The sequence below is a fragment of the Petaurus breviceps genome, unplaced genomic scaffold (genome assembly GCF_028583685.1).
Source record: "Petaurus breviceps papuanus isolate PSGF00001 unplaced genomic scaffold, PetGlider_PUasm1.0 171, whole genome shotgun sequence".
NCBI lineage: Eukaryota > Metazoa > Chordata > Mammalia > Diprotodontia > Petauridae > Petaurus > Petaurus breviceps.
The window spans coordinates 11,643,887-11,667,831 of record NW_027185754.1 but is presented as its reverse complement, the minus strand read 5'-3'; the positions used below and the strand labels follow the sequence as shown (position 1 = coordinate 11,667,831).

Here is a 23,945-nt window from a genome sequence, read left to right as displayed (position 1 = left end):
TAGAACCAGGCTCCCGAAGGACAGAATAGAACCATAGGCCACAGAATGTTAGAGATGGAATAGCTTGAAGAGATTCTCCAGTCCAAGCAATAAATCAGCAAGCCTTTATTAAGCACCTGCCTCCTGTGGTCCAGGCACTGGGCTAGGTGCCGAGGATGGAAAGAAAAAAGCTTTCAGGGCAGCTGCCCTAGACCCTTTGTGACTGTGTGACCCTGGCAAGTCACCCAATCTCTCTGGGCCCCACTCTTCTCATCTGTCAAATAAGGGGGCGGCACTTGGCCCACAAAGACCTTCCAGCTACAGGCTCTTGTTCTCCATGTGCCCCTTTGGTGGTGTTGGACAAAGTAGGCTAGATAGGGGGAAAGTGAAAACAAAGGAGAAATAACTCTCTCCTCTAGTCTCTACCTTTGGAATTGCAGAGAGACACAGCTTTCTCTGAAGGGGGCTGGGCAGTGGGCAGGGTAGAACCCACTCCTTAGTTACCACCCTCACAAAAGAAAAACAGTGTTTAAGGCACCGAACCTCACCAGCTTCCATCCTGCTTCACCAGACTACCAGTGATTCCCAGGCTCATTTGAATCTGAGGATGTTTGAACCACCTCCCCCCCGCCACTCATCCAAGTTTTACCTATTTTTTATTGCTCAGTTGTTTCCAGTCATGACCAACTCTTGCTTTTTGTTACCCCATTTGGGTTGTTTTGGTCCTTTTTTGGCAAAGATACTGGGGTGGTTTGCCATTTCCTTCTCCAACTCATTTTACAGATGAGGAAACTGAGGCAAACAGGTTTAAATGACTTATCCAGGGTCACACAGCTAGGAAGTGTCTGAGGCCAGATTTGAACTCAGGAAGAGGAGCCTTCCTGACTTTGGGATCAGCTCTCTCTCCACTGTGCCACCCAGCTGCCCTAACCTACTTTGGGATATTTATAAAAAAAATTATAAAAACAATTGTTAACAAAATTCTCTTGAAGCCCATAGCCTCCAACTAAGGTTAGAACCTCCTAGCATTTTAGATGGAAGTTCAAACCTCTGTCCTGTATCATTCTGTATACCTAGCTGCTCCTAGGCAGTAGGTGTGGCACAGACCATAGAACCATCTTGGAAGTCAGGAAGACCTGAGTTCAGTTTAACCTCAGATATTTACTAGCTGTGCGACCCTGGGTAAGTCACTTAACCTCTCTCTGACTTCATTTCCTCATCTGTAAAATGGGGCCAGTAATAGTACTTACCTCCCAGGGTTGTATCAAATCAGATAATGTTTGATGTTTCTGACACTTAGTAGTCTCTTAATAAGGACTTGTTTCCTTCCTTCCTTTCCACTGTACTTTGGAGAGTGGGATACTCATTAGCTGATGTCTAGAATCCAGGATTTGAAGGGATTTGTCCCAGGGAGGCTGTCTGTACCCTTGGAGTCTAGTGGTAGAGAACTGTTCCTTCCCCTTTTCCTGAGGTTTTTCTTGGTCTCTTGTCTTGTTTTTCAGAAAAAGAGGAGGAATGCTGGGCATTTGGATTGGAGAGGTTTCATTTTCATTTACATAGCTAGGCTTTGATCTTTATTCTCTTGAGAGGGAGGTTGGCAATATTATTTTCCCCATTTGACAGATGATTAATCTGATGACCATAGAGGTAACATTATTTGCCATGGGTCACAGAGCAGGCTTATGGCAGAACTTGGGCCTGGAATTGAGATTTCCTCAAATTCTCTGATATTATAGAGGATGAAAGAAATGTTACAGAGAGCGAGGCCCAGAGATACTTTCCATCGATGACAAAGCAAGTGTGTTCCCAAGCCAGAACAAGAGCCCACTGTGCCTGATTTGGGCTTATTTTATTTTTTAACTCTGTGCTGTCAGGAATACCCCGTTTCGTCCTGGAAGACATTTTGAGTAGGCAGTGACGGGGAAGACAGCTGTCTCCAGTAACTGGGCGGCACACATGGCCCTTTGATTAATTGTGTTCATAGTTAATTTTTTGAAAGTTCCAACTCTACACAGCCAGTGTGGGAAGGAACAAAAGAGAACACAGGCCTGTGTGCGGAGTGGGAGGTTGTTCCACTAGGAATGTGGTTTTGGCTCGTTAAACTGAATGAATTATCTACCCCCTGGAAGACCCTGAATTAGGGATTTTTCTCCCACATGGTTTCAGCATGTGTCTTACACCCACATGGCCTGCATTGCTCTCTGGCGTGGAAAACGGTTTGTAGCTCCCTCTGGTGGATTGGGATGGTATTGCTGTGGAGTTTATGGGGGGGGGGGGGTGTATTTAAGAGTGTAAGGTTTTAAGTGGGAAGGGAGCTTAGAGATTATCCAGTTGTGTCCCCTCCCTTCTCATTTTATAGATGGGGCCAGAGAGTTGAAGTAATTTATTCAAAATCCTATAGGTGGCAAACAGCAAAGGTGGGAATTGAATCCAAGTCTTAGAGAGCCACAGAGTTGGGAGGGACCTAAAAGGCTATCTAGGCCCATCTGTGACTCATAAAGGATCTCCTTCTGCATCATAGCTAGCAGAGCTAGGAACCCACCCTTCCACTGAGGGGGAGCCCTCCACATCCCAAGACAGTTAATTCCTGGTAGAGGCAGGTAAGGGGGTGTAGAGTGCTGGAATCAGGCGGACAGCTTCAAGTTCTGTTCCAGAATCAAATGGAATAATGTAGGTGATGTATTTTGCAAGCCTTAAAGCACTTCATAAATGCCATTGCTATTAATAGGAAGTTTTTTCTTCTACAGGGACTAAATATGCCACTTTTGCTCTGAAGCCAAGGCTTTTTTCATTTGTCTTTTCATGGGTTCTGAAAGGGAAAAGGTCAACCGGAGCCCTAAGGGTTTCCTGGATGGGATTGAATTAGATGATTTTTCAAAGACCCTTTTACCTCTAATAGTCTGTGAGCTGTGTACAGTCCTACGCTTTGTACTGGAGTGTTAGAGGTTTCTTTCACAGCCAGAACAACACTATAGTTTGGTTGGCCTAAGTTTGTGAAAGGTAACCAGGAATAGGTGGATGATGAAAAAAGATCCTAATTCAACTTCCCCCTCACTTTCCCCCTTGTAGACAATTCTAAAGATTCTGGTGTCTGGTGGAGGAAAGTCCCGGACTGGAGTGTTGATCCCCATACCCCAGTATCCCCTGTACTCGGCTGTCATTTCGGAGTTGGATGCCATCCAGGTGAACTATTACCTGGATGAAGAAAACTGCTGGGCTCTGGATGTAAATGAGCTCCGAAGGGCAGTGACTGAAGCCAAGGAGTACTGTAACCCCAAAGTCCTCTGCATCATCAACCCTGGAAACCCTACAGGTAAAAATGGTGTTGAAGAAATAACCCAGACAACTGTTATTTTCAGGTTAATCAAAGCATAACTTTACTTCTGGCTGTAATGGAGCAAGTATTCAACTCAGTCTAAGTGCTGTGTGAGGTTAAACATTTTTATGCTCTTCGAAGGAAGGAAGAAATGAAATGAGGGTCTTGGGATTAATGGAAGTATACAAAACAGATAATGATGGGGTATGAAGTAGTCACCAAGGACCAGCAGCCATGGACAGCAAGTTAGGAAGGCTTTTCCATTGTTCCATGTGGAGGTAGCAGAGTTTCCCAGAAGAGAGGATTTTCTCTTGGTAGTATTTAATTCACTAGTAGGCCCTTGCACTGCTACTAAGCTTCTCAGAGTACAACAGCAAAACAGTAGGCCTTGATCTAAGACAACACCAAAAGACTCACGAAGGAAAATGCTATCCACATCCAGAAAAGGAACTGTGGAGTCAGTGCAGGTCGAAGCAGACTATCTGCTGTCTCTCTTTTTTGTTGTTTTGTTTCTTCCTCCCATTGGTTCTAATTCTTCTTTACAACATGACTAATGTGAAAATATGTTTAATACGAATATATATGTAGAGCCTGCATCAGATTGCATACCATCTTAGGGAAGGGAGAGAATTTAGAACTTAGAATCTTATGGAAGTGAATATTGAAAACAAAAAATAAAGTAACTTTTAAAAACCAGTAGGCCTAGAATCCTGATGCCACAGGAGGTTCCTTTTATTTCACCACAAGCTAGTTTGATGTGGGTAGAATAATAATGATAATAACTCACAACCTAGAAGGGCAGTATGATCGTGTGAATCATGCAGAGAGTTGACCTCAGAGTCAAGATGACCTGGCTTCAAGTTCTGTCTCTGAAGCATACTAGCTCTGTGCAAGTCCCATAACCTCTCAGGGGCCCAGCAACTCTCCAGCGCTCTGAGTTCAGAAGAGTTGCTAATCTTCATCGGCAGAGGGAATTCTCTCCCACAAATGAAATCATAAGTCTGTCCCCAAAAGCTGATATTATATGTCATTTTATAGTTTATAAGATGATTTTTAAAATGTAATTCATACCTTTTTTTTTTAGCACCTGCTGTGTATAAAGTCAATAATAACAGCTAAATACTAGATACTATACCTTGCTGCCTCTCGCTTCCCATTTTACACTTGAGCAAACTAAGATTTAGAAAGGCTCGATGTTTTTTCCAGGACCATACAACTGAATAAGTAGGAAAATTGGGTTTTGAACCCAAGTACTCTTGACTCCAAATCTTGGCCTTGTGAGATAGGCAGTAGAAACATTATTCCAATTTTACTGATGAGGAATCTGGTATAGAGAGATTAAGTGATTTTAAAAAAATCATCTTGACTTACAGTGCACATTTCTAGAGCTCTTCATAGTTTACTGAAATTCCTTTTCCTCAAACCTCTGTGATATGTAGTATAGATATTGAATTCATTTTGCAGATGGAGACACTAAACAATTTTTTTTTTGCTTTTTTTTGGAGGGGGGAAGGTAGGGCAGTTGGGGTTAAGTGACTTGCCCAAGGTCACACGGCTAGTTTTTGTTTTAAGTGTCTGAGGCCAGATTTGACTCAGGTCCTCCTGACTCCAGGGCCTGTGCTCTATTCACTGTGCCACCCAGCCGCCCCAAAACTAATTTTTTTTTTAACATTTATTAGGCACCTACTATGTGCCAGGCACTGTGTTAAGCTTTTGGGACACAAAAAGAAGCAAAAGACAAGTCTCTACTTTCAAGGAACTTACAATCTAATGGAAGGGGGACACACACAGACGTGTGTGTGTGTGTGTGTGTGTGTGTGTGTGTGTGTGTGTGTGTGTAGCTATACACAGGATGACTAGGAGATAATTAACAGAAGGAAGGCACTGGAATTAAGAGGGGTTGGGGAAGACTTCCTGTAGAAGGCAGGAAGTGACTTGGGACTTAAAACTCACCAAGGCCAAATGACTTCTCCAGGGTCAGACAGACTGTCAGTACCTGTTGGAACTAGCCGGAGATCCCTTCTTTTGATGGGGCTTCTATATGTCCATTAAGTCACGATAAGCAAATCAATAGGGATGTTTTTCAGGGCAAGGGTGTGGTTTTGAGTCTCTTGCCTGCCTCTACCAATAGCTAACTAATTGGAAGCACTTAAGCAGAAATTTATCTATTAAGGCACAATCTAATTGCCAGTTTAGAAAATTTTCCTGCTCTTCCTACCATTTTCAAATTCTTTCTTGTGTTTTTATGAGCCAGTATGCACAGTGGAGGTATGTGTCCTCTCCTTGACCCAGAACCTAGTGTGTAGTGTGTGTTTTGAGATCTGAATAAATGTCTTTGGAAATGCTTTGCAAAGAAGTGGGGGACTACAGGTGCAGAATGTTGCATAACCAGTCTGCTGTGTTTGCTCTGTTGGTGGGGTTTGTATAACTTTTTTTTTCTTCCTCAATATTGCAAGTGTTTAACTGAGTGGGTGAAGGAGGACTTGCTATGTGAAAAAAAAAATCAGATTTTTCATGGGTTGAAAAGCAAAATAAATGGTATATATTTTTCTTTTGTTGTTTTCAACAACAGTGTTCTACACTACACTTCCTGAATCTATCCTAGCTGCTAGCTTCACATTCCTTTTACTCAGCCTGAAAAATCTATTAAATGATCATTGTTCCTTTTCCCTTTGGAGATAAAATGTGCAGCAGCTGAAGTATGTATGAGTTCATTCTAGAATCTTTTCTCAGGGACATAAATTGTTCCTCCACTCAGGTGAAAGCAGCATTTGAATTCCTGATGGACACAGCTATTTTATCATTCTGAAGTTTTTGATTTTGGTGTATTTTTTTTCTTTTTGGTGGGGTTTTGTTTTGTTACTATAGTCTGTAATGAAGAAAAGCTGGTAGAGCAAAACTGATTGGTTACAATTAACTTCTGTTTCATTTACATTATGGTCTTTTTGTTTATTGTGTTCTTTCTCCCTGAACCAGTTTATATTATTCTTCCAGGGTTTCTCTGAGTTCCTCACATTGGTCATTTCTTTTTTCTTTTTCGAGGGAGGAATTGAACTTAAGTGACTTGCCCGAGGTCACACGGCTAGTTTTTGTGTTGTGTCTCACACTGGATTTGAACTCAGGTTCTCCTGACTCCAGGGCTGGGTGCTCTATTCACTGTGCCACCTAGCCACCCCATTGGTCATTTCTTATGGTGCAATAAAGCCTGCATCTCTCATATACCATAGATTATTCAGTCATTTTTCTATTATTGATGGACACCCACTTGGTTTCCAATTCTTTGCTCCCACAAAAAGGCTATGATGCATTTGGTTTTAACCAGTTTACTTGGAAAAATACTTTTCTTATCCACAGCTACATGAAAGGGGTAAAAAAGATCACTTGAGTTTGTAAAGACTTTCTGGGAGTAATAATACCTGATATTTACATAGCCCTTACAATGTGCCAAATACTGTATTAAGCACTTGACAAGTTTTTGGTGTCTCTATCTCTCTCCCCCTCCCTCCTTCTCTCCTTCTCTCTCTCTCTCTCTCTTTCTCTATATATATATGCGTGTGTGTGTGTGTGTGTGTGTGTGTGTGTGTATAATTATTATCCCTATTTTACGGTTGAGAAAACTGAGACAAACAGGTTAAATGTCTAAAGGGATTGTTCACTTGATTTACATTTAAAATTAAGATCACCTGTCAGGAGGAAGGATATGCTGGCCATATGTTTCTGTAGCTTTTCCCCCCTTTAAACAGTGGCCCCAAACAAGACCTTTGTATGCCCTTAAGCAACTCTCAGAAACTATGCCCCCCATCTGTTGTGGACCAGTGGGGACTTTGATTCTTCATAGCAATCCGAGTAGCTTGAATTGCCACAGAATAAATATTGGTGGGTTGTGAAAGCCTGGGCTTTTCAAACTTTAAAAAGTTATGCCTACACAGTGAATAGAGCACTGGCCCTGGAGTCAGGAGGACCTGAGTTCAAATCTGTCCTCAGACACTTAACACAAAACTAGCTGTGTGACCTTGGGCAAGTCACTTAACCCCAATTGCCCTACCTTCCCCACTCCAAAAAGCAAAAAAAAAAAATCTAAAAATAAAAATAAATTTTAAAAAGTTATGCCTGATAAATAGCTTAGGTCTAAGGTGCCAAGTCTAATCATGAAAAGCAAACAAAATACCTATGTGACTTTTAAGCACCTTCTTTTAGAGTTGTAACACTCCCCTGTGGTAATAACACTATAGGCAGATTAGAGTGTGAATAAGGACTTAAAACCTTCAGAAGAGACTCCTGGATTGATGCCCAAACTCATAGTTATCAGGGCACTGTAATGGTTTGTTCCTGATTATGGGCTGGTTTGTGGTTGCCTGGGAATAAGGGAATCCATATGACTGGGTCGGGCTTGACAAGAAGATAGCGGAGTTCATTCATTCATTTCCCTCAATGTTTGCTCCTCCTGCTGTTTGCAGCATTTCTCCCTATTCCACAAAAGTATATGACAGTTTGACTAGTAATTGACTCATCCCTGATGTGCTCCAGCATGCTAAGGAAGAGTGCTTTTGGAGGGGCCCGAGGCATATCATCTAAGGCAGCCCACACTGACTCTGGCATGATAGTGGCAGGAGAGAGAAGGGTTGATCGTGGACATTGTTGTAACTGGAGAAGTGTACAGAGGTTCTGGGCAGAAAGTGGGGCCTGGCGCCAATTTAAATAAATTTAAATTGACTTTTGGTTTTGTTTTCTTTTACTGGGTGGGGTCCTTCCAGGTCAGGTCCAGAGCAGAAAATGCATTGAAGAAGTGATTCACTTTGCTTGGGAAGAGAAACTCTTCCTCTTGGCTGATGAGGTAAGAGAAGCCTGGACACTTTCCTCTCCAGTCTGTCTGTCTGGCAGTTTCTCACACTGGTCCTGGGTGTGGAGTCACATAAATAATTGTATGTGTACAGTACTTTCCAGTTTTCAGAGTATCTTATGTCCATTATGTGTTACTATTATGATACCCTTTTGAAATAGGGAGGGTGAAGATTCTTACCCCATTTCACAGATAAAGAAACTGAGGCTTAGAATGCACATCTCTGCTAGCACTTTATGGCTGTCAGTAAAAGTCCTTTCCTTACGACCACCCTGTGTGGGGCTGTCTCTGGTTATAGGTATAACCCTACGAGGTTTTCTGGCCCAAATGAAAGGTAAGTGGCTTGTCTGCTCACACGGCTTGCGAGTGTCACAGCCAAGTCTTCTGACCACCAAATTCAAGTGTCTTTTTAGGACACGATATTACCTCTTAGAAACTGAATGAATTGCTGGATCAGATAAAGTGGTGAAGAAGCCCACACTGCTGTGGTTTTGTCTCTGTGTTCCTAAAGCCCCTTGTGCACCCAGAGAAATAGACATTTCAAGTATTCTTCCCTTCTCCCCAGGTTTTTCTGGGTCCAACTCAATTTAGCCCCTAGAAGTACTTCTGTTAACTAGGGCCTGTGCTTTGCCATAGAAAGTCTTGGTTTGTAGTTCTGTAAACATTAGATTTGGTTACTCCACTCAGGCTCTGCCTCTCTATGTTGTCTTTATGACGCTTGGATTGTGACCCCTTCACGACTGGGTGTGAATGTTGAGTGGGTGTCATCGATCTGTTATGATGGTCTCCCACTGAGCAGCTCCCATCTCAGGAATGCTGCCCCAGCCTGCTGACAGCCTCTGCAGAGCTCAGTGGTGCCACGTGGGGCAAGCCCTTAACTTTCCAAGGACTCAGTTTTCTTATTTGTAAAATGAGGGAGTTGGATTGGATGGTCCCTGAAGTCCCTGTCAGCTCCATAGCTATGATCCTGTGGTATTTCCATCTTGAGACATTTTATTTTATTTTTTCAATTAACAAATGTCTAACTTTTCCCTCACCCTGCCCCCGCCCCCTTCCATCTCCTTTTGAAAAAGGAAGAAAAGCAAAACCCTTATAATAAATGTGCATAACTAAGCAAAACCAAGCCCCGCACTGGCGAGGTCAGAAGACAGGCCTCAGCCCGTGCCCAAGTTCCTTGGCGCTCTCAGGAGGTGGGGAGCATGTGTCATCATGAGTTGGCTGGGATCATGGTTCCAGTGGTTGTGATTGTATATAAGTTGTTCTACTTCTGGTCATTTCAGTCTGCATGAGGTCAGGCACAAACTTACTTTGCTTCCCCTTGGTTGATGGCTCAGGTGTACCAGGACAACGTATATCCCAAGGACTGCCAATTTCATTCCTTCAAGAAGGTTCTCTATGAGATGGGGCCTGAGTACTCAAGCAACGTGGAGCTTGCCTCCTTCCACTCTACCTCCAAAGGCTACATGGGCGAGTACGTCAGCACCGGCTTTTTTTATTTTGCTGATATTGCTGATTTTTTCTGTTTATTCAGGAGAAACTTTTCTTCACCTGCACTGTCCTGGGGTTGACCCATTTAAGCATAAACCAATCAACTAGTCTTGTGCTCTCGATAATTCAGCAAGTTATATTTACTTTACAGATCCATGGTTCCATCAGTATGAGCCTTCCCTCCCTTAATGCACATTGCAATACTTCATAGCTTAATATATAGTCTTCCAGAGCTTTTGTGACCTGATAATGAGCCTCCCTAAACTTACATAGGCTTGTCCTCACTTCATCACTAGTCTGGTATTCAAAGTGTTTCCAGTTTGGCAGTAGATACCAGGGCAGCTAGGTGGTGCAGTGTATAGATTGCCAGACAAGTCACTTAACCCTGTGCCTCAGTTTCCTTATTTGTAAAACGAGCTGGAGAAGGAAATGCAAACCACTCTAATATCTCTGCCAAGAAAATACCAAATGGGGTCACCAAGAATTAAAACCAGATGAAATGACTGAACAATAACAACAAAAAGTAGATATAAGAGCTTACTCTTTGCTAATACAGCCATTGAAAATCCAAAATCTCCTCCACAATTTTGTGAGTCATCAAAAGGGGATTTTAGTGAAGTTTTTTCTCTTCACTACTGAATGAATCAATGAATGAATGAAAAAGCATTTATTAAATGCTTACTATATACCTGGTTCTGTTCTAAGCTCTTGAGATACAAGTATAAAAAGCAAGACAATACATGCCCTCAAGGTGCTTATGTTCTAATGAAGGAAGACAGCCCCAATAAGGGAGTAGCAGCAAGGTGAGGTTTTTTAAACTGGGAAATCACAAGGTGAGTGAGTGGCGTTATGGAAAACTGCTTGACATACTTTTTTAGGAGTGATAGTGTTGATTTGATTACTATTCCCAGAGTAAGAAGTAGAAAGCAAGAGGAGAGATAGGAATGTGTATGACAGCATGGCAGGAAGATGGCCAGAGTGCATCATGGAAGGCCTGTGGGCACCTAGATATGACAAAGCCATCAAGAGCATAGGTCCTATGGTGGGCTGGTGCCATGTATTACCTCTTAAAGTTATGGATATAAGAGAAAAAAATACATGTATATGAGGATGAAGTTCTATACTGTTAGATCTGAGGGGGAGCTTTACTAGGTTCTGGAGACTAGCCTTATCCACGTGAGTGGAACATGTAAGTGAGAAGCTGCCTAGTCTTGGGTGATATGGGGGATCTCTTGGCTGGTGAGTACCAGGCCTCAGAGAAGTTTAGTTATACTATCTTGTCAGAGGCAGTAGACAAATTCAACTAAAGAGCTCTGTGCGAGGCACAGTAGACAAAGGCCCAAGCAGGTTTAGTTGACATAAGTTGTGGCAGGTCATAGCGAGAACCCAAGAACTGGGATTGGAGAATGGAGCTAGGACCCAGGTCCTGGGAGGATTGGTTTATAGAGTGTTAAGTGTTTGAGGCTGGATTTGAACTCAGGTCCTCCTGACTCCAGGGCTGGTGCTCTATTCACTGTGCCACCTAGCCGCCCCCCACAAGGAGTCATTTTAAGTCATTTAGGCTTAAAAGTGCACTCAGACTTTTGGGACACCTGGTATAAAGAGAATGAATAGAAAGTAGTTCAGTAGAAACCTGTGTTCTAGCTACAAGGCCATCTTAGCAAGGGCTTGGGAGTCAGAGATGACTTTGGATTTTCTGTAAGCTTGCCAGTTGGGAGCAGCAGCTAGATCATGGTGGATAGAATATTATGGGGGGCAGCTTATGACTTAGGAGGTAGAAGGAAGAAGGGGACACCCTTCCATATGATCCTAAGCTTCATTCTCAACAACCCTCCCCCCAAAAAAAGTATTATTGATTTGAATAAATATTAAAACTCGGTTGGATAAGAGATCTGCAGGGAGGAAGCTCCTTCTGTGACCTACCTTATGTAATTTAAAACTAATGAGCAGTGGCAACGTTGTTGTCACAGATTGTAGCCTGGTCCAGTCGTTTGTCATCCTAATAAACCTCAGATAACTAGGACGCTCAAGGAATGGGCTGTTCTTTCATTGATGGCCATGTCACCTCCTGCTCCAGAAAGGTTAGTTGATGCCGCCTAGTAGGGTCTGTCCTGCTTCATTCTGGGTCTCAGGGTCTGTGCTCTGCACATCAGCTGTCATCTTTCAGGCCTGTGGCTAGAGATCAAGGGAAATGAGGAGACTGGGCCAGATGTGGCCTGACTTGGAATATCTTCTGGAGGACAGAGCCTAAAACTACCTGGACAGCATCTCCTGCACCTGGAGCCTTCTCCTTACCCAGCAGTCATCATTTTAGCTTGGGCGTGGCCCTCATCACTCCTTTTTTTCACTTGATTTTTGCAGGAACCCTGCCTTGGGTGCGTCCTCTCCTTCAGTCCATCCTCCTCACAGCTGCTCAAGGGATTTAACTTTAGCTCGGCTCTTAGTGTATCATACTCCTACTCAGGAAGCTGGCGGCTTCCTATTGCCTCTGCAGTCAACTCTGAGCTCCTCTTTAACTTTTAAAGCCCTTCACAATCTGGCTCCAGCTGATCTTCCAAGCCTCATTATGTATTATTTCCCCTCCCACACTCTGCAGTCTCCTGTACTGACCTTCTCTCAACTCTGACCACACATGACGCCCATCTCCGACCTTCAAGCCTTTGCCCTGGCTGTGCCCATGCTTAGAATGCACCCCCCTCCTTGCCTCTGTCCTGACGAATCCCTTCCTTTCTTTAAGGAGCAGTTCAGGCTCCTCCTTCTATGTGAAACCTTTCCTTATCCCCCCACCTGCTCCTGCTCTCTCCCCAACTCCTTTATGTTTATTCTGTGTATACTCATGTATGCACTTGGTCTATCCCCAATTCGAATATAAACTCCATGAAATTATCCCCAGTGTCTGGCATGACTTCTAAATGTTTATTGACTGATTTGTTAGAATAATAAAAGATGAGAGTGAGTGTTTTGGTTAACTGGATTTCAGTCAATCAAGGCTTTCCCCTAAGTTTTTCCCTCTTCTCCTTCTCTGGCTAGGTGTGGCTACCGAGGAGGCTACATGGAAGTGATTAATTTACATCCAGAGATTCAGGGACAGCTCGTCAAAATGCTCTCCGTCCGGCTCTGCCCCCCAGTGTCTGGACAGGCAGCCATGGACATTGTCGTGAACCCCCCTGTGCCTGGAGAGGAATCTTTTGAGCAGTTTAATAGGGTAAGTATAAATGCCGCCCCCCCCCCACCGCGGTGTCCTGGCTATGCCCTGGGAGGACAATGGGATCCTAGACTGGGACTATTAAGTATCTTAGAGGTCATAGAATGCAGACTCTTCATTGTGCAGGTGAGGAAACCAAGGACCAGAGAGAGGAAGTGATTTGCCCAAAGTCACACAAGCAGTAAGTAGTAGAGCTGAGAATCCCTTTTTTTCTGACTGGGCCAGCTAGAGAGTGATAGACTTGAAGTAAGTAAGACTTGAGTTCAAATTCTGCCTCAAGACACTTATAAGCTCTGTGACCCTGGACAGATCATCTCTCTGCCTCAGTCTCCTCATCTGTAAAATAAGGGGATTAAACTTGATGGCCTCTTAAGGTTGATTCTAGTTCCAGATCTGTGATCCTATGACCCCAAATCCAGTCCTGTTCCTAACCTCCATTGCTTTGGTTAGAGTGAAAGAAGCCATGGTTACAGCTTCCATCTTATTATAGGAGAGAGGCCATGGTCATGCCTTACATCTTGGTATAGACTGGTTAGCTTCACCCAGGAAAAAATTCTGTACCATGGTAAGAGAATTGACTCCCCAGTCCCTGATAAGACTTTTTGCAGACATACCTCCTGAGGATGTGCTGTCCTTGTGTATGAAGCACTTGGTGCTATTCTGCACTTCTCCTTTTCCTTGTCAGGGTTAGGGGAGCATCACTCTGCACTACCAGGTACCCAAATCCACTGCTGTTCTCACTATACCACACAGCCATAGGTCATGGTTCTATCACCCCCCCAAACCTCCTACATTCTTATGCTTGATTCCTAGAGCAGTCGGAATCCCCAAGAGAGTGACTTTCATTGAAAAAATCCTTTTGTGTCCTTCCTTCAGAGTGCCTAGCATAGTGCAGGCCATAGGTGAATAACTCAGGTTTATCTAGTACAGGGGCTCCTTCCTTTTTGTGAGTCATGAAGCCCTTGGGCAGTCTGGTGATGACTATGGATCCCTTCTCAGAATGTTTTTAAATGCATAAAATAACATACATAGGATTACAGAGGAAACCAATTACAGCAAAATATAGTTTCAAAACTTTTTTTTTATGTTCACAGATCCTGGGTTATATCAAGTCCTAAAGTACTTTTATAGACTTGTTCTCTTTTAGCTTTCACAGAAACCTTGTGAACTAGGCAGGCAGAACCAGTAGGTTTTTTAAGTAAGGAAATGGGGGTGGTGGTAGAGATAGAATGCTTTATCCAAGGCCACACAGTGATAGCATTGGGACTTAAACTCAGGGCTTCTGATATTTTAGTCTTTCTTCTATATCATCCTGCTGTATCAGCAGAGGAAACTAGGGCTGTTTAGTCTGTAGAAGATTCAGGAGAGACATGTTAACTTGTTCACATTTGAAGGACTGGCATGTAGAGGAAAGATTAGTTTTGTTCTTTTTGAGACAGAACCAGGAGCAATGGGTGGACGTCCCAAAGAGGCAAATTTAGACTCAACATCTAGGGAGAAAACTTCCCAACAATTAGAATGAGCTACTAGGCTCCCCTTCTTTGGAGGTCTTTGAGTGGTGACTGGATAGAACATTTGCCTGGGGATGTTACAGTGGGATTCCTTTCGTGTATGGGTTGTGCTAGATGACTACTGAGGGGGTCTTTTCCAACTCTCAATTCTCTGGATTCTGGGACCAATGATGGTTGTTGAGAAACTCATCCCACAGACTGGACACATCTGGTTTTGCCAAGGTTTCATAGACTGTATGTAGGATGTCCAGTTTCCCATTGCCTTTACTACAGGGCACTTGGACAAGGCAACAGAAAGTCATGGGTCTTATAGGGAGAGAGGCAGATTCTTATGCATGTATCATTGGTTTCCCATTCTCTGTTGTCAAAAAGCAAGGAGATGCTTACGACTGGTTTGTGATTGGTTAGTGAATCAAATTGGGGAAGCAAGCCAGGGTTTGGAATTTCCTAGAAAAGGCCCAGTGAGTTGGGGCATGTCCAAAGCAGGGGCAGTCTGCTTCATGTGGCTCTTATGGGTCTCTGAGAGGTCAAAAATACCAGAAAGAGATTCTGGAATTTTCACCTCCTGGAAGAGATCAAACCTGACAGCAAAGTCCATTGAAATCCATGCCCAGTGGTGTGAGTGCTTTGTTGTGTTGGGAACCCTGCATCCCTAATTTTGCCCTTTGAGTCTGGTTGCTAGACTGAGAACCAGGGAAGCTTTCCTAGGGGCATTATGGGCTATTCCAGTAAAATATAGCAGCTTCATTTTTAACTGCAGATCTGGGGAGAGTAGAGAAATGTTTTTTCTGTCCAAATTCCAGAGCTAGGGGCAGGATATGGGCATCCTGAGTGGAGCAGGATGAAGAAATAACTCTCCCCCTGTGAGTAGAATGGATCCATGGCATGGAGAGGAGGGAAGCTCAACAGGAACTTACCTGGCCACCACTATAGCCTTCATTCTGCAGGGCTTCTCGAGTATAGGACACACAAAATCATAAGACCTTGAGCCAAAAGGAGCCTCAGAGATCCTCTAACAACCAAGGCCTGAAGAGGGGAAGTGACTTTATCCAAAGTCCAGTCAGGAATCAATCCTAAGTCTCTAGGATGCCCCAACCTGGTGCTATTGTCACTGCCACACAGCCATATGTCATGGTTCCATCACCTCCCAAACTCTCCTCCTCTCTGATTCCTAGAACCCTTGGAAGCCTCAGAGAGTGACTTTCCTTGAAAGTAACATGTGGCAAATGAATCCTTGGGTTCTCCACTAAGCATCTCTGGGCTTGTTCCAGTTAGCTTCTGGGTCCTCCTCCTGCCCATTCTCCTTCTGTAAAGTGGGAAGGGGGATATAACTAGATGATCTTAAAAGTCCTTTCTCACTCTTAAACCTCAGGTGACCCTACAGTAGGATGATAACCTTACATCTTGTGAGGAAAAGGCCGCTTCCAGAGTTTTGTTGGTATTATTGCTACAGAAAGAACCATTTCTGGAGAGTGGTCATTCTGTTACTTCCCAAAGCGAACTCAACTTCCTCTCTTTTCTCTCTCTTTCCACAGGAGAAGGAGTTTGTCCTGAGTAATCTTGCACAAAAAGCCAAGCTTACAGAAGATTTGTTTAACCAGGTCCCAGGAATTCACTGTAATCCCTTACAAGGAGCAATGTATGCCTTTCCCAGGATCTTCATCCCGACGAAGGCAATTGAAGCAGCTAAGGTGTGTTTGTCTTTCCTCTCTTAATCTTACCTGAATTCAAATCCTGCCTCAGATACTAGCTGTATGCCCCTGGGCAAGTCACTTCCCCCTGTTTGCCTCAGTTTCCTTATCTGTAAAATGAGGATAGTAAGAGCATTTACTTCCCAGCGTTGTAAGCACTTAGCCCAGAGCCTGGCACACAGTAGGCACTATGTAAATGTTAGCTGTTATTGTGATTGCTCTGACAGCTGGAACAGGGGCTGTATGTTTTGCCCTTAGAGAAAGGGGCATTTATTCTTGGTCTCAGGGCTCCTCTGCTGGGTCAGCTCCTGGATTACGAATCAGGTCAGAGGCTTATATTTGGGGTACAGAGTGCAAGCTTCCAGAGCCAGGGCTGTGAGCAGGCTTTTGCCATCTCATTTTGGCAAATCCAAATGAAAGAAAACTCAAATTCGGCATGAAGTTCTGGTTGATGCTCTCACTAAGTTTCAGAGACTGATGGTCAGATAAACCACACATACAGCACTGAGCACAGTGCCTGGCGCTGGAGTGAGCAACAAATTCTTGCTGCATTAAATTGACATGGAATCATCGAGCACCCGCCGTGTCAGGGCCTAGAGGGAGGTAGAGGTACAAGACAGTTGCTGCTGTCATGGAACTTACCTTCTAGTAGGGGAGGTAAAGCACAAAGCAGATTATGATGAACAGGTTTTTTTTTTTTGGGGGGGGGGGCAAGGCAGTCAGGGTTATGTGACTTGCCCAGGATCACACAGCTAGTAAGTGTCAAAGGTCTGAGGTATGATTTGAACTCGGGGCTGGTGCTCTACCCACTGCACCACCTAGCTGCCCCTGATGAACAGTATTCTTGACAAGAGTATTAAATATAAAATAGAGGGCCACATCAGGTCTGATAGGCAAAATTGCCACTAACTGGGGGGATCGGGGAAAATTTCCTGGAGGAAGAGGCATTTGTGTCAGGCTTTAGTTAGGAGGCCAGGGGAAAGAAGAGCTGACATGACGAAGAGAATGGTGCTAGTGGATCAAAGAACATTTAGGTGCTGTGTGCCTGGCACTGGGCTAGCCACAGAGATACAGAGAAAAAGCAAAAACTCCTGCCCTCAAGGCACGAACCAGGAGAGCACAAGGTGGTCACAGCAGAGAGTAGTCCCGTGTGGCCAGAGCACTGCACATGTGGAGAAGAATCATATAATGTGAGCACTACAAGAGAGGTGGATTTCTAGAGGAGCTTCAAGACTGGGCCAAAGCACTTGGAGGTAGGAAAGAGCAAAGGAGGGCATGGTCGAATCTATAGATAGGAAGGATTATTTTGGTAGCCATTCCAAAGAGGTAGCAAAGGCAGGGGTTGGGGGTAGGGTGATGTGTGGGTGAGTACAAGGTGGAAAATATGTCATTGTAGAGTTAAGGAAACCACAATGAAACTGTTGCAGTAAAGTCCAAGTTACTGGTATTAAGAGCATGTTCTAGGATGGATTTAGGGGAGGGGACAGATTCAAGAGATGCTACAGAAAAAGAATCAGCAGGGTCAAACAATGTGAGGGAGAGGGGGAGGAAGTCAAAGATAACCCCAAAGGATGGTTTCAGAAAAACCCGGGAAGACTTGTGTGAACTCTTGCAGTGATGGGAACAAAAGCAGGAGAACAGTTTACACAGTGATAACAATATGGCAAAGACAAATGTCTTTGAAAGATTAGGAACTCTGATCATTGGAATTGCTAACCATAATTCCAGAGGACATAGACACATATACACATATACATACACACACATCTGTTGTTGGTAGTTGTTTTAGTGTTGTCTGACTCTCCTTGACCCCATCTGGGGTTTTCTTGGCAAAGACACTTAAGTGGTTCGCCATTTCCTTCTCTAGCTCATTTTACAGATGGAAACTGTGTTAAGTGACTTACCAAGGGTCACACAGGTGTCTGAGGCTGGATTTGAACTTGCATCCTCCTGGCTAGCATTGTGTCCACTATACCACATAGCTGTCCCAATAAATAAATAACCAAACAAATAAATAAATAGACAAATACATATATATATATGTATATACATACAAATGTGTATAATGTATCACATTTATATGACTTAGATGGGGGAATTTGTTTTATTTTCCTTTTGGATGCTATTGGGGGGCAGCTTTTTTTTTTTGCTAACTGGAAAAAAATGATATAATTAAAACAAACCACAGAAGGGTGGCCAGGTAGCACAGCGAGTAAGAGCACCGGCACCAGTGTCAGGATGACCTGGGGATCGAATCCGGGCTCAGACACTTAGCACCACACCCAGAAATAACTGGCCGCGTAACCTTGAGCAAGTTATTTAATCCCAATTGCTTTAAAAAAAACAAACCACAGATAACCCTAAACTTCCACACATGGGAGGAAGAGTGAACAGTAGTAATACCACAGTAAGACGAAATAGTGAAGCCAGAAAGAAGAGTAGATACATAATGGAAACTATACTCAAACACAGTTCATAAGAGTTAAAAACCAAGGCCCAAAGAGGTCCAAGATCACACACGGTAACAGAATTAGAATTCCAATCTTGGTCCTTTGCTTCCAAATTCATTGCTTTCTCCACTACAGCTTCCTTTGGGAAAGGGCAAAGGAATGAAATTCAACTAGTTAATGTGGGCCTTGATGGTTCTGGTGGAAATTTTGTTGGGAGAGGAAGTTGAGATTGCACAAAATTCTGTTGGGAGTTATCTGTGGATTTCAGGTATTCAAATTCCCCCATTCCCTGGCTAGCCTTTCTAAAGAAATGCATGTTTATGTAACTTGAACTAGGCTTAGAAAGTTGAGGACCATATGGTACTTGCTTTAATAACTAGATAGGAATTATTAACATATAAGTGCCTCTGATGTGCTTGTCAGAACATGAAAATAGTTTGCTTCTTTTATAGTTAGAACATTTTTCTTTACATTGTTGTCCAAATCAGTGTTACAGACTTTCTCTTTCTAGATTAATGCAGACGTCTGGTAGCTGTCCAAATGACCACAGAAGCCAGGTTAATGACATTTTATTTTGTTGTGTGATTCAGTTACTGTTGGGTGCTAAGGTGTTGCCATGTTGTAGGATTGGGTAATTTTCTTTATCCAGCTACAAGGCTGACAGACTTTATCATCTGTGGAGAGATTTATTGGAGTTAGAGACCCATGTGAGTTGTTTTCAGATGTGTGGCTGCTGTTTTCTTGGGAATCTCCTGCCCCCAGAAGCCTCGAAATCTTTAGCTAAGTTCTTGCCATAGGAGAGCATGGTGCATTTGTGTGTCTGCTGTTTACTTTTTTAAGGTAATTTCCTTATCACATTTCAGCCTCCCCATAATCTTGTGAAGTCCACAAGACATGTATTACTTTCCCCCATTTACTGATGGAGAAACTGAGGCTTGGAGAAGACAAATCACATTAACATAGATTTAGAGCTGGAAGGAACCTGAGAGATGATCTAATCTAGGTTTTTGTAAACTTTTGGGTGTCATGAACCCCTTTGACAGTCTTAAGCCTATTATAGGACCCCTTGTCAGAATAATGTTTTTAAATGTTCAAAGTAAATGCTTTGGCTAGGTGGCGAAGTGAATAGAGCACCGGCCCTGGAGTCAGGAGGACCTGAGTTTAAATCCGGCCTCTGACACTTAACACAAAAAACCAGCCATGTGACCTTGGGCAAGTCACTTAACCCCGACTGCCCTGCCTTCCCCCTCCAAAAAAGCAAAACCTCCCCCAAAAAACTCAAAGCAAATGCTTTGGATTACAAAGGAAACTTATATCTAAGTACAGTTGTTGTTGTTTTAATTTTAAGTTCATGAACCATGTTAATCTAATCTAAACATCTCATTTTACAGATGAAGAAACTGAGGCCCAGAGAGACTTGAACTGCCCCAATGTCACACAGATATTTAATGATAGAGCTGTGATTTGAACTCAGATTTCTTGGCACTCAGCCTAAGGCCCTTTCCACTGGAACGCACTACATTCCATTGGTGCCTTTGGGAGACAGAGTATATGTGTCTGTTGTCTTCTGCTCTGTTTACTTCCTGCATCCCTCCTATTCCTGGGACCTATACTTATCCATGTGAGAAAGAGCAGTTTGGTACCGCAAAAGTTCTGGATTAGGAGTCAGGGACCCTGGGTTTGAGTCCTCCCTCTGTCACTCCCCACTCGTGACTTTACACAAATCATCGTCCCTTCCTGGTCCTCACTTTGCTCACCTTCCGGATGATGGGATTAGATTAGATGAAGGGACTCTTGAGGACCCTTCCATCTCAGTTCTACAATCTTATAAGAGGAGGGAAGTATCCCTTTGAGTTGGACTGTGCATGTGTGTGAATGTCAAAAATGTGAAAAGCAAATAATGACTCATTCACTCTGTTCCTTCTCCTCAGGCCCACAAGATGGCTCCAGACATGTTTTACTGTATGAAGCTTCTGGAAGAAACTGGAATCTGTGTGGTGCCTGGCAGCGGCTTTGGCCAGAGGGAAGGGACTTACCACTTAAGGTACCTGGAGCTCTCCATGCTCCGTGGGATGGTTCTGAATTTGGGATTCAGCTGTGGTTTCATGTGCAGCCCCAAGGTGAACTGAAGTTAAAGGTCAAGGAGAGGTCTTTCTTTGAAGAAAGACCATCTTCCACCCCACTATCATTTTTTTTCACATAAGAAGAATGTATGCCCTGTGCCAAAAACATGATTATTTTCACTCTCTTTTGGATGGTGATTTGCTTTATCTTTGCCCTCTGTTAATATTAATGATGGTGATGATAATTGCTATTAACTAACATTTTATATAGCACTTACCCTGTTCTAGGCATTATGCTAAATGCTTTACAGTTATTATTTCATTTGATCTCACAACCATCCTGGGAGGCAGTTGCCATTATTCCCCCCCCCCTTTTTTTTGCTTTTTGGAGGGCAATCGGGGTTAAGTGACTTGCCCAAGGTCACACGGCTAGTTTTTGTGTTAAGTGTCTGAGGCCGGATTTGAACTCAGGTCTTCCTGCCTCCAGGGCCGGTGCTCTATTCACTGCGCCACCTAGCCGCCCCTATAATCCCCCTTTTTACAGATGAGGAAACTGAGGCAAACACAGGTTAAGTGACTTGCCTAGATAGTAAGTGTCTCGTGAGTTCCACATCACCAACTCTCTATTGAATATTTCAAACTTGACTTGCCCTATTCTCTTTCTTCCCAGGCCTGGTGCTAGCTGTATGATCCTTAAAGGTTTTACAAAGCACATTTCTTCACAACCTCCCTGTGAGATAATTAGTAGCAGTTGTATTCTCCATTTTGTGGATTAAGAAATGGAGGCCCAGAGAGCAATGACTGGCTCATTCATTTCCAAATTTAGCCATTCCTTCTTTCCTCCCCCACCCATTGAGCTACCCTTTGTGACCTTAAAAATCAGAGACAAAAAGCTGTTAAGCAAAATTAACCACATGCTGACCACTTCAGACTAGAATTCAGCATGCCACACCCACAGTATCCCACCTTTTCAGTGAAGGGAGGGAGGTGTATTATCTCTAGCAAATTTCCCCTTCACTTATGCCCTCCCTAATCTTCCACCCATTTCCTTCAAACATGCCCAGGTCTCCTCATCTTTAAAAAAACCTTCCCTAGAGTCTGCTGTCTCCTCAAGCTGTCAGCCAATTGCTTTCCTCCCTTTCTCAGCCAAACTCCTAGAAATAGCTGTCTACACTCAATTTCCTTTTCTTCCTTCCCCTGCTTCCCTCCCCTCCTTTCCTCTTTCCTTCTTTCCCCTCCCTGCTCTCCCCTCCCCTCTCCTCTCCTCCCCTCCCCTCTTCCTTGCTTTTCAGTCCTTTGCAGTCTGTCTTCCAATCTTATCACTTAAGTGAAACTTCTCTCTCCAGAGTTACCACTGATCTCTGAATTGCCAAATCTGGTGGTCTTTTCTCAGTCCTCATCTTACTTGACCTTTCTGCTGCATGTGATACTAATTGACAGCCATCTTCTCTTGGATACTTACTGCTCTGTAGGATCTCAGGACTCTCATCTCACCTCATCCTCCTCTGACCCCATGTGACCCCTACTCCTCAGTATCCTGTGCTTGGATATAACCGTATCATGTCTACCTTGTCGGTATTTTCCAAGGCTTTGTCCTAGAGACCCTTTTCTCTCTATCTATTTTCTTTTGGTGGCTTCCTCATTTTCCCTGGATTTAATTATTCAATAACTCTCTGCAGACGATCTCGATATCTAGCCCCAGTTTCCCCCCTGAGTTTCAGGTCCACATTGCCAACTGGCTATTGACTATTTCAAACTCGACACGTCCTATTCTCTTTCTTCCCACATCCGTCCCTCTTCCACATTCCCCTGTTGCTTCTGAGGGAACCACCATCTTTACAGTCACCCAAATCTGAAACCTTGGTATCCTCCTCCCCTCCCCACTGTCACTGCCGGCACATCCAGTCAGTCAGTTGTCAGATCTTGCTGTTTCTACCTTCACAGCATCTCTCACATCCGGTCCCTTTTCTCTTCAGTTTATTTCAGGCCCTTGTCACCACTAGCCTGTGTATTACAACAGCCTCCTGACTGGTGTTCCTGCCTCATCTCTCCCCAGTCCAGTCTGTCTTTAACACCGCTGCCAAAACCCTTTTCCTTAATCGTAGATTGGATCATGTCACTTGCCTATTCCTTAAACTCCTTATTGCCACTAGAAAAAAATATAAACTCCCCTGTTAAGCCTTCAGAGCCCTCTACCACCTGGCCCCAACCTGTCTGTTGGGCTTCTTTATGTGGTACAGTACTTCCCCTCTTGTATTCTGTGATCCAGCCAACTGCCCCTTCTTTTCCTCACATGCATCACTCTAGCTTCCATTGCCATACTTTTGCATTCGGTCTCCACACATGCCTTGAATATGTTCCCTACTAACCTCTGCCTCACAGAATCCCTTTTTTCCTTCAAGATACTGTTTATGTGCCACCTTTTACCAGAAGTCTTTTTTTTTTTTTTGAGGAGGGAAGGGCAGAGCAGTTGGGGTTAAGTGACTTGCCCAAGGTCACACAGCCAGTAAGTGTTAAGTGTCTGAGGCTGGATTTGAACTCAGGTCCTCCTGACTCCAGGGCCAGTGCTCTATTCACTGAGCCACCTACCCGCCCCCAGGAAATCTTTCTTGACCACTCCAGCTACTTGGGTCCTCCCCTCCCTAACCACCTGCTATTTATTATTTTTATATTTATTTAATATATATTTATATATGTACTTAATGTTTCTTCATTAGCATGGAAGTTCCTTATAAATCAGGATTGTCTTATTCATTATATATATTTGTCCAGTGCCTCGATCAATGCCTGGGACATCTGGTTAGGGAACATCTGATTATTTGTTTGCCTCCTTTAATAGAGATCACTTTTAACATGTATTCAGAAAAACCAGATCTGGAGGCATTAGCCATTGTGGTTCCTGGACCATGTGAACCATTCCAAACATTATTTCTTGTTTACATTCCCATAAGGCCTGTACTTTGCAATTATGTTTATGTTTCTTTCTTCTCAAGAACCCCGTGAGGTGACTTAGTAATGTCACCTTCTGTACAAAAGAAAATGAGGCACAAGGTGGTTGACTCCCTCACCCAAGATCCCATAGCAAAGTAGCTCTAGAGTTCATGGATGCCAAATCACTAGCCCAGGGCTGGGCAACCCCCGGCCCTCAGGCCACATGTGACCTTCTAAGTTCCTAAGTGCAGCCTTTAGACTGAATCCAAATTTTACAGAACAAATGAGGCCGAAAGCTCCCCATCTATGTACTAGCCTGTTAACCACATTAAGGACCAAATTTTAAAAAGAAAAAAAGACAGCTCTCACCTTTTGGGATCCTGCAGCTGTTAGGAAGACAAAACTTACTTGAAACTATCGATAGCATGATAATAGTACTTTACACTGATAACAGTTTTACTTTTTAGAATG

The 23,945-nt window shown here is 43.5% G+C and overlaps 1 protein-coding gene across 1 annotated transcript in view; it reads left to right on the top strand.

The window, feature by feature from the left end:
- The window catches only part of GPT2 (glutamic--pyruvic transaminase 2), a 52,650-nt gene that overhangs the window by 24,701 nt on the left and 4,004 nt on the right, over nt 1-23,945 (top strand). Inside the window, exons 6-11 of the mRNA XM_069082560.1 lie at nt 3,049-3,292; nt 8,050-8,129; nt 9,470-9,606; nt 12,654-12,828; nt 15,875-16,030; nt 20,412-20,524. Of these exons, the coding sequence (XP_068938661.1) occupies nt 3,049-3,292; nt 8,050-8,129; nt 9,470-9,606; nt 12,654-12,828; nt 15,875-16,030; nt 20,412-20,524 (905 nt within the window). The remainder of the gene's footprint in view (nt 1-3,048; nt 3,293-8,049; nt 8,130-9,469; nt 9,607-12,653; nt 12,829-15,874; nt 16,031-20,411; nt 20,525-23,945) is intronic.